The sequence below is a fragment of the Abramis brama genome, assembly GCF_963993115.1.
Source record: "Abramis brama genome assembly, chromosome: 8".
NCBI lineage: Eukaryota > Metazoa > Chordata > Actinopteri > Cypriniformes > Leuciscidae > Abramis > Abramis brama.
This window is the reverse complement of record NC_139970.1, coordinates 44,818,233-44,837,154: the sequence shown is the minus strand read 5'-3', so window position 1 is coordinate 44,837,154 and position 18,922 is coordinate 44,818,233. Positions and strand designations below refer to the sequence as shown.

The 18,922-nt window shown below is 40.2% G+C and overlaps 1 protein-coding gene across 2 annotated transcripts in view; it reads right to left on the bottom strand.

The window, feature by feature from the left end:
• Window positions 1-18,190, bottom strand: part of gpm6bb (glycoprotein M6Bb) — a 55,946-nt gene extending 37,756 nt beyond the window's left edge. Inside the window, exon 1 of one of the 2 annotated variants that reach the window (XM_084121916.1) lies at window positions 18,010-18,190. In XM_084121916.1, coding sequence (XP_083978042.1) covers window positions 18,010-18,013 — 4 coding nt within the window. In that variant the 5' untranslated portion in view covers window positions 18,014-18,190. The remainder of the gene's footprint in view (window positions 1-18,009) is intronic. The other variant, XM_084121914.1, reaches the window with a different exon arrangement.
• Between the last annotated feature and the right edge of the window lie 732 nt (window positions 18,191-18,922).

Sequence of the window (18,922 nt, the reverse complement as noted above, 5' to 3'; positions counted from 1 at the left end):
TGGGTAGTTTTTGTGTAACCCAGATCCTGGGTCAGGCGTAACAACCCAGTGTTTGGACAGATTTTGTGTAACCCAGATCCTGGGTCAGACGTAACAACCCAGTGTTTGGGTAGTTTTTGTGTAACCCAGATCCTGCGTCAGACGTAACAACCCAGTGTTTGAGTAGTTTTTGTGTTACCCAGATCCTGGGTCAGACGTAACAACCCAGTGTTTGGGTAGTTTTTGTGTAACACAGATCCTGGGTCAGACGTAACAACCCAGTGTTTGTGTAGTTTTTGTGTAACCCAGATCCTGGGTCAGACGTAACAACCCAGTGTTTGAGTAGTTTTTGTGTTACTCATATCCTGGATCAGACGTAACAACCCAGTGTTTGGGTAGTTTTTGTGTAACCCAGATCCTGGGTCAGACGTAACAACCCAGTGTTTGGGTAGTTTTTGTGTTACCCAGATCCTGGGTCAGACGTAACAACCCAGTGTTTGGGTAGTTTTTGTGTAACCCAGATCCTGGGTCAGACGTAACAACCCAGTGTTTGTGTAGTTTTTGTGTAACACAGATCCTGGGTCAGACGTAACAACCCAGTGTTTGGGTAGTTTTTGTGTAACCCAGATCCTGGGTCAGACGTAACAACCCAGTGTTTGAGTAGTTTTTGTGTTACCCAGATCCTGGGTCAGACGTAACAACCCAGTGTTTGGGTAGTTTTTGTGTAACACAGATCCTGGGTCAGACGTAACAACCCAGTGTTTGTGTAGTTTTTGTGTAACCCAGATCCTGGGTCAGACGTAACAACCCAGTGTTTGAGTAGTTTTTGTGTAACCCAGATCCTGGGTCAGACGTAACAACCCAGTGTTTGAGTAGTTTTTGTGTTACCCAGATCCTGGGTCAGACGTAACAACCCAGTGTTTGTGTAGTTTTTGTGTAACACAGATCCTGGGTCCGACGTAACAACCCAGTGTTTGGGTAGTTTTTGTGTTACCCAGATCCTGGGTCAGACGTAACAACCCAGTGTTTGGGTAGTTTTTGTGTTACCCAGATCCTGGGTCAGACGTAACAACCCAGTGTTTGAGTAGTTTTTGTGTTACCCAGATCCTGGGTCCGACGTAACAACCCAGTGTTTGGGTAGTTTTTGTGTAACACAGATCCTGGGTCAGACGTAACAACCCAGTGTTTGAGTAGTTTTTGTGTTACCCAGATCCTGGGTCAGACGTAACAACCCAGTGTTTGGGTAGTTTTTGTGTTACCCAGATCCTGGGTCAGACGTAACAACCCAGTGTTTGGGTAGTTTTTGTGTAACCCAGATCCTGCGTCAGACGTAACAACCCAGTGTTTGAGTAGTTTTTGTGTAACCCAGATCCTGCGTCAGACGTAACAACCCAGTGTTTGGGTAGTTTTTGTGTAACACAGATCCTGGGTCAGACGTAACAACCCAGTGTTTGGGTAGTTTTTGTGTAACCCAGATCCTGCGTCAGACGTAACAACCCAGTGTTTGAGTAGTTTTTGTGTTACCCAGATCCTGGGTCAGACGTAACAACCCAGTGTTTGGGTAGTTTTTGTGTAACACAGATCCTGGGTCAGACGTAACAACCCAGTGTTTGTGTAGTTTTTGTGTAACCCAGATCCTGGGTCAGACGTAACAACCCAGTGTTTGAGTAGTTTTTGTGTTACTCATATCCTGGATCAGACGTAACAACCCAGTGTTTGGGTAGTTTTTGTGTAACCCAGATCCTGGGTCAGACGTAACAACCCAGTGTTTGGGTAGTTTTTGTGTTACCCAGATCCTGGGTCAGACGTAACAACCCAGTGTTTGGGTAGTTTTTGTGTAACCCAGATCCTGGGTCAGACGTAACAACCCAGTGTTTGTGTAGTTTTTGTGTAACACAGATCCTGGGTCAGACGTAACAACCCAGTGTTTGGGTAGTTTTTGTGTTACCCAGATCCTGGGTCAGACGTAACAACCCAGTGTTTGGGTAGTTTTTGTGTAACACAGATCCTGGGTCAGACGTAACAACCCAGTGTTTGTGTAGTTTTTGTGTTACCCAGATCCTGGGTCAGACGTAACAACCCAGTGTTTGAGTAGTTTTTGTGTTACCCAGATCCTGGGTCAGACGTAACAACCCAGTGTTTGGGTAGTTTTTGTGTAACACAGATCCTGGGTCAGACGTAACAACCCAGTGTTTGTGTAGTTTTTGTGTAACCCAGATCCTGGGTCAGACGTAACAACCCAGTGTTTGGGTAGTTTTTGTGTAACCCAGATCCTGGGTCAGACGTAACAACCCAGTGTTTGAGTAGTTTTTGTGTTACCCAGATCCTGGGTCAGACGTAACAACCCAGTGTTTGTGTAGTTTTTGTGTAACACAGATCCTGGGTCAGACGTAACAACCCAGTGTTTGGGTAGTTTTTGTGTAACCCAGATCCTGGGTCAGACGTAACAACCCAGTGTTTGAGTAGTTTTTGTGTTACCCAGATCCTGGGTCAGACGTAACAACCCAGTGTTTGGGTAGTTTTTGTGTTACCCAGATCCTGGGTCAGACGTAACAACCCAGTGTTTGGGTAGTTTTTGTGTAACCCAGATCCTGGGTCAGGCGTAACAACCCAGTGTTTGGACAGATTTTGTGTAACCCAGATCCTGGGTCAGACGTAACAACCCAGTGTTTGGGTAGTTTTTGTGTAACCCAGATCCTGGGTCAGGCGTAACAACCCAGTGTTTGGACAGATTTTGTGTAACCCAGATCCTAGGTCAGATAAAACAACCCAGGGGCTGAGTTATTTATCGCTGGTTTTAAGTTAATCCGTAAACATTAACTCATGTATTAAAATAATAATAAAATAAAAAATAGTACTATAGTAAAAATGAATCAACCCAGTATGATGGATTAAATCAACCCAATTTGCTGGGTAAAATTAACCCAACATGTGTTATATGTCCTATATTTACCCAACCCTTGGGTTGAAAACAACACAAAATGCAGTGTTTTCTAAAGTGCAGAGACATGTGCATGAACTCTTGTGACTTAAAACAGTAAGCAACCAAGTTCTACACAGGCATGCATTCTCATTTTCTCCAGAAACAAACCTATAGTTTTCAGTTTGGGATTCTTATTGCGGCTGTGAATTGAGAGTCGGTGGCGATTCCATCAGGCCATTCACATGTTAAGGGCTCCTCGGTGGCCAAATGAAGAGATTCAGAGGCTTTTGTCTACTAGCAGCGACAGTAAATGAGCGGAGCACAAAGAGCTATCTGTGAAGTCTTGAATGAGCTCCACAGGCCCGCTGCCAAAATCTTCAGGCCTTTCGACTCCCTTTAAAGCCACATTCCCAATAACTTTCACTCAGACAGTTCAAACCAAGACCACGGAAATGTGGGGGGAAAAGCTTCCCTATTTATTTCTGTGGCAAATGAGTGCAGTTGGGGTTCAGAAAGATCGCGACTACTTGAGGGTCTTTTACTTCAAACGACGTAGCATGTTTTGAAAAGCCCAAAGCCAAGAAATATGAGCAAAGGAGGAGAGATATCATTTCATGCAGGGATTTGAGTTCCAGCCAGGAAGAACACACTGAAGAAACGTAGCACAGCAGATAACAGGAAAACGACACTACATTCCCCACAAATGACGTTTAAAATGAGTAATAAATGTGTCAACATTTTTCTATCACGGAAAAAATTGGTGCAGAAACTATTCTCACTCAGAAATTGCAAGTAAAGTTCATTAAAAATTACAAAGAAAAAGAAATCGCAAGTAACACATTAATTAAACGTGAAATTTTGAAGTAGAAAAACTATTTTCTTGTAAAACATACTGTACTAATATAAACAGTATTGTGTTTACAAAAATAAATGTTTACAGTGATAAACATTATTACAGCTATCAGGAGGATGAATAAACATTGGATAATGTGAAATAAAGAGGATTATATGATGATATACATGTTTATCAGCTACTTTACAACTTTGAATGATACTCATCCAATCAGTTTAGAGTCTGAATTCTATAGTCCAACCCTCAGTGCAGGATCCAATCACATCCTTTCATTCAAATGATTGACAGGTCTTCTACCAGCTGTTGAAATGTCTAATCAAAAGCTTAATTCTCTCTAGCGCTGACCCAGAAACCTAAAAATGACTGATTGTTGTTTACATATTCTTTATGTCCTGGTTTCTGTTCTTGGCGTACAGCAATGTAAATAGGTCAGCCGGGAAAAACATATTGATTTATTGTTCAGTTTTCCATCGATACAGTCCACATCAAAATAGTACAGCAATGCTAAATGGAAAAAATGTACATCGAATATATGCTGTAATGTTATGTGAATAATTTCAGCAAGGTTTCAGCACGTTCATCGCAAACTAAAGCATAAATACGAATCACTATTTCAGATAAAAAACAAATAAACTGGAAAAAAAAATAATTAAAAAACTTTTCCTGAAAGTTTGAACATTATTAGGCCTAATGAAGGGTATTTTCAAGGTCTTGACAGCAGTCAACCATTCTATTTAATAACATTACATAATGCCAAAAATTTGGGGGGAAAACACCCCAAATCATCTTCACTCATGAAACTGACAAAAATTAATTCTTAAAGTCCCACTGTAATCAATCATTTTATCCCTTAAAACTCATCGTTGATCTTCAAAATGACATTTTGACCTGGGAAAATAATTTCTTTATGCCTTAAAATAGCTTGAATGTAACTCTACACTCTTGATTCATTTAGTATAGGCTATGCGGATCCAATATTATCCAAGTTAGGAGAAAATACTCAGCAATGGTGTTGACTGATGAATTTGCAGATGGTTTGTCATAAAGCATATTAAAAACACCACATAGACATGTAAACAACATTAAAAACCTGATATTCACCACAGGGGATCTTTAAATAAAAAATGAATGCAAATAACAGAGGTTGATCTTTCTATTGAGACATTCATCATAAATAACAGGTTTGCCCTTTAAAGCCTTTTCACTGACATTTGGATTAGAAAGGCCAAACCACTGAAGTCTGGAGCTTTCAGTAGCACTAATTTATAAAGCTCTGACGAACACTTTTGAGCTCTTGCTAGCAAAACGATTCAGGGCAGGGCCGCAAATTCGACTCGCTCTTGTCCCTCTTGTCTTCTGAATGGTTCTTTGATGCCCAAATGTGAGGGAAATTGGCCATGCTTGAGCAAGCACTCCCACTCGGCACTGCCGCTTCCATATCATTTCATATCACAATTCACAATGCTCCTCTTTGTGTGCACTGTGATTATGAAGAGAAACAAATAAACATGATGGACAGGACCAGTGAACTACTTTTGGGAGAAGATTATAGGAGTCATAACCAAGCAGGACACGTCATGCCACATTTGTTTCTTTAGCGCTACGCTGCACAGTAAAACCTTCTTGCTAAAGCTCAAACGTGATGTGTAACATGAGAATGAACCTCATTGGTTCTTGCTAAAGCTCAAACGTGATGCGTAACATGAGAATGAACCTCATTGGTTCTTGCTAAAGCTCAAACATGATGCGTAACATGAGAATGAACATCATTGGTTCTTGCTAAAGCTCAAACGTGATGCGTAACATGAGAATGAACATCATTGGTTCTTGCTAAAGCTCAAACGTGATATGTAACATGAGAATGAACCTCATTGGTTCTTGCTAAAGCTCAAACGTGATGCATAACATGAGAATGAACATCATTGGTTCTTGCTAAAGCTCAAACGTGATGCGTAACATGAGAATGAACCTCATTGGTTCTTGAGAAGCTCAAACGTGATGCGTAACATGAGAATGAACCTCATTGGTTCTTGCTAAAGCTCAAACGTGATGCGTAACACGAGAATGAACATCATTGGTTCTTGAGAAGCACAAACGTGATGCGTAACACGAGAATGAACCTCATTGGTTCTTGAGAAGCTCAAACGTGATGCGTAACATGAGAATGAACCTCATTGGTTCTTGCTAAAGCTCAAATGTGATGCGTAACGAGAATGAACCTCATTGGTTCTTGCTAAAGCTCAAACGTGATGCGTAACACGAGAATGAACCTCATTGGTTCTTGAGAAGCTCAAACGTGATGCGTAACATGAGAATGAACCTCATTGGTTCTTGAGAAGCTCAAACTTGATGCATAACACGAGAATGAACATCATTGGTTCTTGCTAAAGCTCAAACGTGATGCGTAACATGAGAATGAACATCATTGGTTCTTGCTAAAGCTCAAACGTGATGCGTAACATGAGAATGAACATCATTGGTTCTTGCTGAAGCTCAAACGTGATGCGTAACATGAGAATGAACATCATTGGTTCTTGAGAAGCTCAAACGTGATGCGTAACGAGAATGAACCTCATTGGTTCTTGCTAAAGCTCAAACGTGATGCGTAACACGAGAATGAACCTCATTGGTTCTTGAGAAGCTCAAACGTGATGCGTAACACGAGAATGAACCTCATTGGTTCTTGAGAAGCTCAAACGTGATGCGTAACATGAGAATGAACCTCATTGGTTCTTGAGAAGCTCAAACTTGATGCATAACACGAGAATGAACATCATTGGTTCTTGCTAAAGCTCAAACGTGATGCGTAACATGAGAATGAACCTCATTGGTTCTTGAGAAGCTCAAACGTGATGCGTAACATGAGAATGAACCTCATTGGTTCTTGAGAAGCTCAAACTTGATGCATAACACGAGAATGAACATCATTGGTTCTTGCTAAAGCTCAAACGTGATGCGTAACATGAGAATGAACCTCATTGGTTCTTGAGAAGCTCAAACTTGATGCGTAACATGAGAATGAACCTCATTGGTTCTTGAGAAGCTCAAACTTGATGCATAACACGAGAATGAACATCATTGGTTCTTGCTAAAGCTCAAACGTGATGCGTAACATGAGAATGAACATCATTGGTTCTTGCTAAAGCTCAAACGTGATGCGTAACATGAGAATGAACATCATTGGTTCTTGAGAAGCTCAAACGTGATGCGTAACGAGAATGAACATCATTGGTTCTTGCTAAAGCTCAAACGTGATGCGTAACACGAGAATGAACATCATTGGTTCTTGCTAAAGCTCAAACGTGATGCGTAACACGAGAATGAACCTCATTGGTTCTTGCTGAAGCTCAAACGTGATACGTAACGAGAATGAACCTCATTGGTTCTTGCTAAAGCTCAAACGTGATGCGTAACACGAGAATGAACCTCATTGGTTCTTGAGAAGCTCAAACGTGATGCGCAACACGAGAATGAACCTCATTGGTTCTTGCTGAAGCTCAAACGTGATACGTAACGAGAATGAACCTCATTGGTTCTTGAGAAGCTCAAACGTGATGCGTAGCATGAGAATGAACCTCATTGGTTCTTGAGAAGCTCAAACTTGATGCATTACACGAGAATGAACATCATTGGTTCTTGCTAAAGCTCAAACGTGATGCGTAACAAGAGAATGAACCTCATTGGTTCTTGAGAAGCTCAAACGTGATGCGTAACATGAGAATGAACCTCATTGGTTCTTGAGAAGCTCAAACTTGATGCATAACACGAGAATGAACATCATTGGTTCTTGCTAAAGCTCAAACGTGATGCGTAACATGAGAATGAACCTCATTGGTTCTTGAGAAGCTCAAACGTAATGCGTAACACGAGAATGAACCTCATTGGTTCTTGAGAAGCTCAAACGTGATGCGCAACACGAGAATGAACCTCATTGGTTCTTGCTAAAGCTCAAACGTGATGCGTAACAAGAGAATGAACCTCATTGGTTCTTGAGAAGCTCAAACGTGATGCGTAACATGAGAATGAACCTCATTGGTTCTTGAGAAGCTCAAACTTGATGCATAACACGAGAATGAACATCATTGGTTCTTGCTAAAGCTCAAACGTGATGCGTAACAAGAGAATGAACCTCATTGGTTCTTGAGAAGCTCAAACGTGATGCGTAACATGAGAATGAACCTCATTGGTTCTTGAGAAGCTCAAACTTGATGCATAACACGAGAATGAACATCATTGGTTCTTGCTAAAGCTCAAACGTGATGCGTAACATGAGAATGAACCTCATTGGTTCTTGAGAAGCTCAAACGTAATGCGTAACACGAGAATGAACCTCATTGGTTCTTGAGAAGCTCAAACGTGATGCGTAACACGAGAATGAACCTCATTGGTTCTTGAGAAGCTCAAACGTGATGCGTAACACGAGAATGAACCTCATTGGTTCTTGAGAAGCTCAAACGTGATGCGTAACACGAGAATGAACCTCATTGGTTCTTGAGAAGCTCAAACGTGATGCGCAACACGAGAATGAACCTCATTGGTTCTTGAGAAGCTCAAACGTGATGTGTAACACGAGAATGAACCTCATTGGTTCTTGAGAAGCTCAAACGTGATGCGTAACACGAGAATGAACCTCATTGGTTCTTGCTGAAGCTCAAACGTGATACGTAACGAGAATGAACCTCATTGGTTCTTGCTAAAGCTCAAACGTGATGCGTAACATGAGAATGAACCTCATTGGTTCTTGAGAAGCTCAAACGTGATGCGTAACATGAGAATGAACCTCATTGGTTCTTGAGAAGCTCAAACGTGATGCGTAACACGAGAATGAACCTCATTGGTTCTTGCTGAAGCTCAAACGTGATACGTAACGAGAATGAACCTCATTGGTTCTTGAGAAGCTCAAACGTGATGCGTAACACGAGAATGAACCTCATTGGTTCTTGAGAAGCTCAAACGTGATGCGTAACACGAGAATGAACCTCATTGGTTCTTGCTGAAGCTCAAACGTGATACGTAACGAGAATGAACCTCATTGGTTCTTGCTAAAGCTCAAACGTGATGCGTAACATGAGAATGAACCTCATTGGTTCTTGAGAAGCTCAAACGTGATGCGTAACACGAGAATGAACCTCATTGGTTCTTGAGAAGCTCAAACGTGATGCGTAACACGAGAATGAACCTCATTGGTTCTTGAGAAGCTCAAACGTGATGCGTAACACGAGAATGAACCTCATTGGTTCTTGAGAAGCTCAAACGTGATGCGTAACACGAGAATGAACCTCATTGGTTCTTGCTGAAGCTCAAACGTGATACGTAACGAGAATGAACCTCATTGGTTCTTGCTAAAGCTCAAACGTGATGCGTAACATGAGAATGAACCTCATTGGTTCTTGCTAAAGCTCAAACGTGATGCGTAACATGAGAATGAACCTCATTGGTTCTTGAGAAGCTCAAACGTAATGCGTAACACGAGAATGAACATCATTGGTTCTTGCTGAAGCTCAAACGTGATGCGTAACATGAGAATGAACATCATTGGTTCTTGCTGAAGCTCAAACGTGCTGCGTAACATGAGAATGAATCTCATTGGTTCTTGCTAAAGCTCAAACATGATGCGTAACACGAGAATGAACCTCATTGGTTCTTGAGAAGCTCAAACATGATGCGCAACACGAGAATGAACCTCATTGGTTCTTGCAGAAGCTCAAACGTGACGCGTAACACGAGAATGAACATCATTGGTTCTTGCTGAAGCTCAAACGTGACGCGTAACACGAGAATGAACCTCATTGGTTCTTGCTGAAGCTCAAACGTGACGCGTAACACGAGAATGAACCTCATTGGTTCTTGCTGAAGCTCAAACGTGATGCGTAACACGAGAATGAACCTCATTGGTTCTTGCTGAAGCTCAAACGTGATGCGTAACACGAGAATGAACCTCATTGGTTCTTGCTGAAGCTCAAACGTGATACGTAACACGAGAATGAACCTCATTGGTTCTTGCTGAAGCTCAAACATGATGCGTAACACGAGAATGAACCTCATTGGTTCTTGCAGAAGCTCAAACGTGATGCGTAATACGAGAATGAACCTCACTGGTTCTTGCTAAAGCTCAAACGTGATGCGTAACACGAGAATGAATCTCATTGGTTCTTGCTAAAGCTCAAACATGATGCGTAACACGAGAATGAACCTCATTGGTTCTTGAGAAGCTCAAACGTGATGCGTAACACGAGAATGAACCTCACTGGTTCTTGCTGAAGCTCAAACGTGATGCGTAACACGAGAATGAATCTCATTGGTTCTTGCTAAAGCTCAAACGTGATGCGTAACACGAGAATGAATCTCATTGGTTCTTGCTAAAGCTCAAACATGATGCGTAACACGAGAATGAACCTCATTGGTTCTTGAGAAGCTCAAACGTGATGCGTAACACGAGAATGAACCTCACTGGTTCTTGCTGAAGCTCAAACGTGATGCGTAACACGAGAATGAATCTCATTGGTTCTTGCTGAAGCTCAAACGTGATGCGTAACACGAGAATGAATCTCATTGGTTCTTGCTAAAGCTCAAACATGATGCGTAACACGAGAATGAACCTCATTGGTTCTTGAGAAGCTCAAACGTGATGCGTAACACGAGAATGAACCTCACTGGTTCTTGCTGAAGCTCAAACGTGATGCGTAACACGAGAATGAATCTCATTGGTTCTTGCTAAAGCTCAAACGTGATGCGTAACACGAGAATGAATCTCATTGGTTCTTGCTAAAGCTCAAACGTGATGCGTAACACGAGAATGAACCTCACTGGTTCTTGCTGAAGCTCAAACGTGATGCGTAACACGAGAATGAACCTCATTGGTTCTTGAGAAGCTCAAACGTGATGCGTACGATCTCTGAACTTTTTGAAGCAACAAAGTGGTAATTGCTTTTACGGTCAATGGTTCGGAACAACATGAGAGAGTAAATTATGACAGATTTTTCAATTATCTCTTTTAAAAAGTCAATATGAAATGCCATTTGCAATCCATTGAACTTCCATAATGTGATATATTTTCAAAACAGAATCTTCAAAAGAAAAAGGAGGAGGATCTTGATTTTATCCATCAGGAATTTATTGAAACAAAGTGGGTGTTACGAATCTGCAAGGTCAGGAGAATTTCAGAGGTGGAGCATTTTGATAAAAGATTACAGCGTTTTTCTTTGGAACAAAGGATGAACCGTTATGCACAACAAGACAAGAAACATGGCTTATGGAAGAAAATAGGGTAAATTCGGATTTCATGTTGACTTTAGGAAAACCACACTGGCACATCTCCGGAGAGAGTCATCAACCGACACAAGACAGAAATTACTTCTGACAAATAGATGACATATTTCCTGCAAAACTTGACAGATTATGAAAAAACCACCTAATCAAACAACATAAATACACACACACCCAGAGATTTTAAATATATAAACTCTCCTGTGAATCAAATCAAAACATTTCATTACAAGCCAATATGTTGCTCATGCTGGTCTGGATGTTGTAAACACTGAGGCAAAATGTAAATGCTTAAAAGTGACTAAATCTTTCCAGGAGTCCATTATGTCGTGCTTAAAAAATGACTGTCCACAAGAGAACAAGAACAGCTACAGAGAGAACTGACTTGTGTGATCGGTTCTAACTCACTGGTTCAAAGAAATAAAATAAATACAATATAAAGAAGTGATAGTTTACAATGTAATTAATTGAATTGTTAAATAATTAATTTGGGGTCTGTAACATTTTATGCTTTTGAAAGAAGTCTCTTCTGCTCACCAAGGCTGCATTTATTTGACCAAAAAATACAGTAAAAACAGTAATGTTGTGAAATATTAGCCAATTACAATTTAAAGTAACTGTTTTGTAATGCAATATTTAAAAATGTATTCCTTTTTAACCCTAAACTGCACGTTAAAGCTAAACATTGGTCGGTTTTCGTGCACCACAAAAGACAAACAAATAGACAAACTTTTCTAATGCGATGTCTTTGCACGCAGCCACAAACACACGCAAGATCTGTATTCTGATTCAATTATAAATGACTCGTATGAACCAGTTCTTTTAATGAGTTTGTCAAAAAGAGTTGCATTTGAATCAAGCAAAGTGAATTAGTGAATTAACTCTGAAATCCCGCACTGCACAAACATTGAGCAGGTTTACATGCACACCAATACACTGATAAATCAGTCGATTAAAATAACCTGATTTACCAGTTTACATGCAAATCAACAGCCTAGCACTGCAAGTAAACCGCGATTACAGGACTGCTCAAAAGTTAAGCATCCATGTATTTGGATGTTTGGAACAGGTTGGATGTTAAATAAAGCATTAAAACCCAAGAGTATTTCACAATGTCTTGCACTTTCAGACTCATTCTAAGACTCACTTGTCCTCTGGCTGCACAAAAAGTCGAAGTTTGCGATATATTTCTCCTTCCCTACCGAAAACACTCGCTGTGGCTGGGGGTGTGCTAAAATCTGCCGTATAAGAACGCTTTGCTCTGGCGTTTGACACCTGCGCACTTCAAGAAGCCGACAGAACGCAGGTTAAGGTGTTTACATGCCACATACTGATCGATAATAGAAAACGAGTTAACGCCTAGACATGACCACGCGTGTTTGAAATGCATTAGGGGTGCAACGGATCACAGTTGATCCGTATGGATCGGCGCCCCACGGTTCGGCATGCGTGTGATTCGCGGATTAACTGCTAAATTTAACCACCTTAGAGTGAGTTTATCATTTGGATGCGTTTTGTTTTGCCAATTTACACGTTCAAACAATTGTAAACGCGGAAGAGGCGAAAATCGGGACTCGCGCATTATCTGTACGCACAACCGTACACACACTCGAAGCGCACGCACGCAGAGAGAGAGAGAGAGCGAGAGAGAGACAGAGAGAGAGAGAGAGAGAGAGAGAGACACAGAGAGAGACAGAGAGAGAGACAGAGAGAGAGAGAGAGAGAGAGAGAGAGAGAGACAGAGAGAGAGAGAGAGAGAGAGAGAGAGAGAGAGACAGAGAGAGAGAGAGAGAGAGAGAGAGAGAGAGAGAGAGAGAGAGAGAGAGAGAGACACAGAGAGAGACAGAGAGAGAGACAGAGAGAGAGAGAGAGAGAGAGAGAGAGAGAGAGGTGTGTTTCAGACAGCGCTCGAACACAGAATTGACTAATTGATTCATTTAATATTTGATATTAATTGATTCCTCTTTCGCGTTTCCTTGTCCTTGAACGACACATTCACACACAATAATGTCTAAACGTCTCAGCAAGTATTCTCTCAGTTCTGTCATGAGTGAACAGTTGAGAAAGAAACCGGATGTTTGTCAGTATATTCGGTCTTAAAGTGACAGCAGACTAATATTCCTACTGTTGTCTGTGTCATTAATATTAAACAAAATACAGCTTTAACAAAGATGAACCTATATTTAATTTCTACAGTGAAGTGTTATTTTACATTTAGGCTTAATTATTCATTTCTGTCCCTGAATACTACAGTTAGACTTTGTAATTTTGTTATTTAGTAATTATTTCTGCTTGTGATTTGTGTATTTGTTCTTATTTTATTACTGACTGTTTGAACTTTATCAGATAGGCTAGTAGTTTTTGATGTGGTATCGAAGACCTTCAGGTGAGCTTTAAGTAATAAATGAAAAGCAAAGTTACAAAGTTATTAATACATATTTCATTTTTTTGCTAATCTAAATGATCCGATCCGTGGCTAAAAAACGTAAATTTGTGATCCGTTGCCCCACTAAAATGCATTCATTATTTTGTGAGAAACACAAAAGCAGCCATTTGTAAAATCTGAACAATACCCACAGAATCAAACGTCTATCAGTGGTGTAACAGTAAGTGGGTTTGTGTAAGTATAGCATGCAGCTGCAGTGCAGGAATCACTCATTCACTGCTTTCTTCTCTTCAGGGTCTCCAGACCTCACGATAACAGTCTCTGGAGTCACACAAAGACGAGGCCGATGAACTTCACACACAAAGCCAGTGCTGTGAGCGAGAACAAACCAAAGCTCTCACGCATCCTCACACTGTCAGCTGCGACGGCTTGAATCGAACCCGCTCGGTCCGTGTCTGCTTCCTCGCTCCTGCCAGTTTCCTCCCAGCATTTCTGGAGAACTCAACAAACACAGGCCTCAGTTCATGCCATAAAAAAACAAGCGATGAAACCACGTCGACTTAACGAGGAAATACTTCAAAGAGTAAATAAAAACAAGATGTTGGCTTGCAAGTTATCAGCGTGAGCATTTAAAGCAATAATTCAGCACATTCACTCCACCTCATGTCATTCCAAACCTGTAAGTTGTTATTTTCTTGTTTTGGATGAATCTCCAAGAGCTGCATGAAGCTCCTCCAGAACATCTACCTTTGTTTTCCAAAGACGAAATAACAGCATTCAGGTTTGGAAACAACACTGAGGTGAGAAACTAATGACTGAACTGAACTTTAAAGCAACGTCAAAGCACTCTTCCTCTGCGGTCCCCCTACAGGTTGGAAGCGGAATTGCTGTCGAAAATCATTTAGCCTACCGTCGCTCACTCGCTGTTCACCCAGCGCCGGCTTTGGAATGAACGATGTCCACAGACAAGGTCGAGTATGATGCATGATTTTATGAAAGTATGATGTATTGCGACATCAGAAACGAAGAAAAACTAAATAATGACTATTGTAACGCTTGCCGTAAAGCAAGTCAGATTTGTAGATTTGTCTCATTCGAACTACAGAAACGTTACCCGGTCAGGCTTACTTGCATAGTGCGGTTATAGCCGATATAGGACCGCAAAGCGACTGCAGAAGTGCCGTTCACCCTGTTACGACTCGATGAACCACTGAAACGATTTTGGAAACATTATTTTAAGGTAAAAAAATAATCTTTAGTGTTGCTTTAAAGTCACCATGAAATGGAAGTTGCAATAGTCTTTTCTCCTCCGTATATCCGAGTAAAACGCTTCTGGAACAAGAACAAATGTGGGCGGGGCTTGATTGTGTCTGTGGGGAATTGATTGGATGGTTGTGGTTTGCTATTGGCTGATCTCATGTGAGTGACAGGTTGCCCCGCCCACATCATCAGAGAAGAGAAGAGATGCTGCAAGAGGAACTTATTCTGATTCAAGATTATGAGCCATTTAAAGGCCCTCTGAAAGTTTTTTATCTTTTAGTATGAATATGTTAGCCTTAAGGTTATGAATAAGCTTCCAAAACAATGACAAAATTTGCATTTAGGAGATAAAGCATTCAAAACTTAGTCTCTCACTTCCACTAAAATGGATCAAGGATTTTTATGACATCATCGCTTCTCATCACATCTTCTGTCCAATCAAATGCTCTCTAGAATCTAAAGCTCCGCCCCCCTGCTATAAACACCACCTGACCACAGTGACCGCTGACAGACACAGAGCAGTGTGTGTTGGAGTGTGTGTTCGGTTGCTCAAACGCTCCAGTTTTATTCCGTTGTCCAACTGTACGCTGGTTAAGAATGAAATGAATGAATCCTCCACTATTGAATCCAGCGTATCATCAGCGCTCGGATTCGCTTCCATGTGCTGTCAGTCTGTGAGGGAAACTAAACGCTATTGGCTATTTGAAAAGGGGGAGGAGCCATTCAATATGTCCCGCCTCAGCTTCCTGTTTCAACGCATCAAACAAAGCTGCGCAATCCAAGACACTTCAGTGGGACTATAACATAATAATGATGTGCACCTGTAAATCATTCATAATAAACACTGCAATATTGCATAACAAACGATATTGTGCTGAAACTAAAAACAGGTTAATAATCGTATAACCAAGTGCAGATTCCTGAGGTCTGAACGTGAACAGAGCCGGCGAGAGCGTTTATCCTCGTCTCAGCGCGAGAGCCCATCTGGCCCACAGCCCTTCTCACTGTCCCAAAGCCCATAATTCAGTCGGCAGCTTTTAAATACTGGTAAACATCCGTGGAAGTGGCGCCTCTCTCCTCATCTGCCCGTTTCAGAGTGGAAACTCACAATACAGACTCTATTCTCCTCGCTCCTCCACATCTACTCAAACATCTGCAGGACATATTACACAAGACTTACACTGAGACTGACGGGTCAGAGACAGCAGGCAAAACAATGCGGAGTGCAAATAAACGGATAACTGTGCATAAACACGCTTGACAACGTTTGAAAGGGAAGAGAAAATCCTCTCATTTCTTTTGCTGTTCATGTCAAAGTTTGTGCATCTCTTTCAAACTAAATTCATCTGTCACTTGGTAGAAGCTTGTCAAATTAAACAGGTGATTACATGACAGGTTGTGATGCCCTCAAAGGGTTAATTCACCCCAAAAATGAAATTTATCCCATGATTTAATCACCCTTAAGCCATCCTATATGAGTTTCAGTCGAACATAATCAGTTATATTAAAAAAATATCCATAAGGGTTCGTACAGACGCTGTATAATTAAATTCCATTCCAGAACTTTTCAAGCACTACTTTTCTGTTTTCCGAGGACTACAATCAGAGATCGCACTTATCAAACAATATCTTAAGGTAGATAAGAAACAAAAATAAACTAATAAAACAAAATGGACCTAATAAAGTGCAGCACATGCAATGACTGTGGAAACTTTAACCATTGATAGGATACTATGACAAAGATATCACTTTCCTTATTCAAACTGATTTTTCTCCCATGAATATATGATTGACCTGAAGAATGAAAGATGTATCATATCCTCGGATATTTATATTAGCAATATCACGCTCATAACCGTGTGAAATGCCTTTATATCTATATCAGACGGGTTGCAGCGTTGATTTTGTGTGATAATATTGTTTTATCAATAAAATGTAACTCTAATTTCACATATTGTCTCTCAATAATTCAAGCCCTTTGTACGAACCCTGTTTGAACCCCAACAAAGTGCATCCACCCATCATAAAAGTAATCCATACTGCTCCAGGTTTTAATAAAGGCCGTAATAAAGGTTAATAACGTTACTATTCACTCCCGTTATAAAGCTTGAGAGATTTTATTTTTTAATATATATAACTCTGATTGCATTTGTCTGAAAGAAGAAAGTCATACACCTAGGATGGCTATCCCAACTACCCCTTTAACCTCAAAAACCATCGACAAAATCACATTATGTAAATTATATTACTCTTTGTATGGTTAACAATGCGGTTGCTGGATGTTCAATGTAAATCCTGTGAACTAAAGCAAAGCCAGATTAAAAGAACCACTGATTCAGTTATGCACAGAAACAGCACATGCAGGGCTAGGATTTTCTTTGCCGAACTGGGTTTGCATTTGCTCATTAAAAACAAACAATCCTAATAAAATGGATTAAGTGTAGATCGAACTCAAATGAATGGAAAATTCAATTTTCAAACAGAATTGCAAGAAAACACTGTTTGCCTGGCCCTGGCTGACAGAGAACGTTCCGGCAAGGTTCTCTCAAAGTTACCAAGAACAAACTTTCTTCCAGTAACATTAATAGAACGTTCGTTAATTCGTTCAAAGTTAATAATGTTCTCAAAACGTTAGCAAAAACATTATTTATACATCGATCATGGACTATATTTTTTCTGAAACGGTTTAAGATGTTTGTAACGTTTTTGTTTTTTTTGTAATGTTTCAGAACGTTCAGAGAACATTAAAAGTACTGTTTCCAAAATGCTTGAAGAATGATAAAATCTAATGTTTCTTTAATGTTCGAATAACCAAGATTTAAAAAAAAAAAAAAAACATTTAAAAAACATTTTAAACATTTAAATGGACGGTTTGAACGTTCGGAGAACATTCAGAAATAATGTTTTATTACTTAATGGGAACGTTAGCAAAAACGCTCTAATAACATATTTTTGTTAGCTGGGCACAACAAAACAAAATAGCAAACTGTCAGACTGCAATGTGTTACACCGTTTACTTCAGTCTACTCTTGTTTATAGCTGACATGAGATGCGGTTGTTAGGAAATCAAATCTCTTTAGTGTAATCCATAATCTCACTTCTCAGAGCTGCTCAGTTACCTAGAGTAATGCCGACCACTCTCGAACTGTGTCAGATACAAAGAAATACAAAGACTTTACAGAAACAAAGCGAAAAAAAAGACGTATATTTCCAACAACAGTCGCGCGCGCGTCCGTTCTGAGGTAAACTAACTAACTGTCACAGTCTGAGGGGAAAAAACGCTCAAACTTTCAAACAACAGCGTGAAAGTATTTAATAAACTCGGTTTATAAATTCACATACCCATTTTTCAAGCGTTCCAGCACTTCTGCAGGAGTCACATCAACTGTGGTGAGAGTTTAACGGGTAACGGGAACGCTGACTCCGCGAGCGAGCTCACACCGACTGACTCACTCACAGTAGGTGCACGCGCGTGACGTCACCAGCAGGGATTCACCTCTCCCCCTCCAACTCCCCCTCCCCCAAACCTCTCCCCCTCCCCCAAACCTCTCCCCCTCCCTACACTGTAACTTAAAAAAGTAAGTTACCAGTTAAATTTATGAGTTCGTTTAAATTAAACAATTGAGTTAATCGTCAAGCATCTATTCTGCGACTGCAAAAGGTTCAAAACTTGTATTAATGTTATTAGATTATTAACGAATATTAAAAAACGTCTTTACATTGGCTTTCTGTACAATATAGGATTGATTTTAAACTTCTTTTATTGGTGTATACATCTCTTCATGGCCTTGCACCAACTTATTTATCAGATAAGAAGAACCTTGAGATCAACAACTCAAAATTTGCTTAAAATTAATACATGTTTTTAAAGTACAACTTAAGACACATTTGTTTGCCATGGCCTATTCTTCGTTTTCACCATAATTTTGTATTATTTTTATTCTATTACTATTGTACTATTGTCTATAGGCTACTATAGTCTACTCTGTGTCTATATTGTCTATCTTACTGAGATGATGTAAAGCACATTGGTCAACATGTGTTGTTTTAATAGTGCTATACAAATAAAAGTGACATTGACATTAATACAACAAAGGTGATTGGTTTTTAATAAACAGAAACTCTAAGCTAAGCTGACTTATAATAGTAAAGAGATCACATTATATTTATCACATATTGTCTCTAATACATGCAAACCATAGCATGAGTTCATTTAGTGTAAATGAAATAAGTTCAAATTTCAACCTTTAGTTGA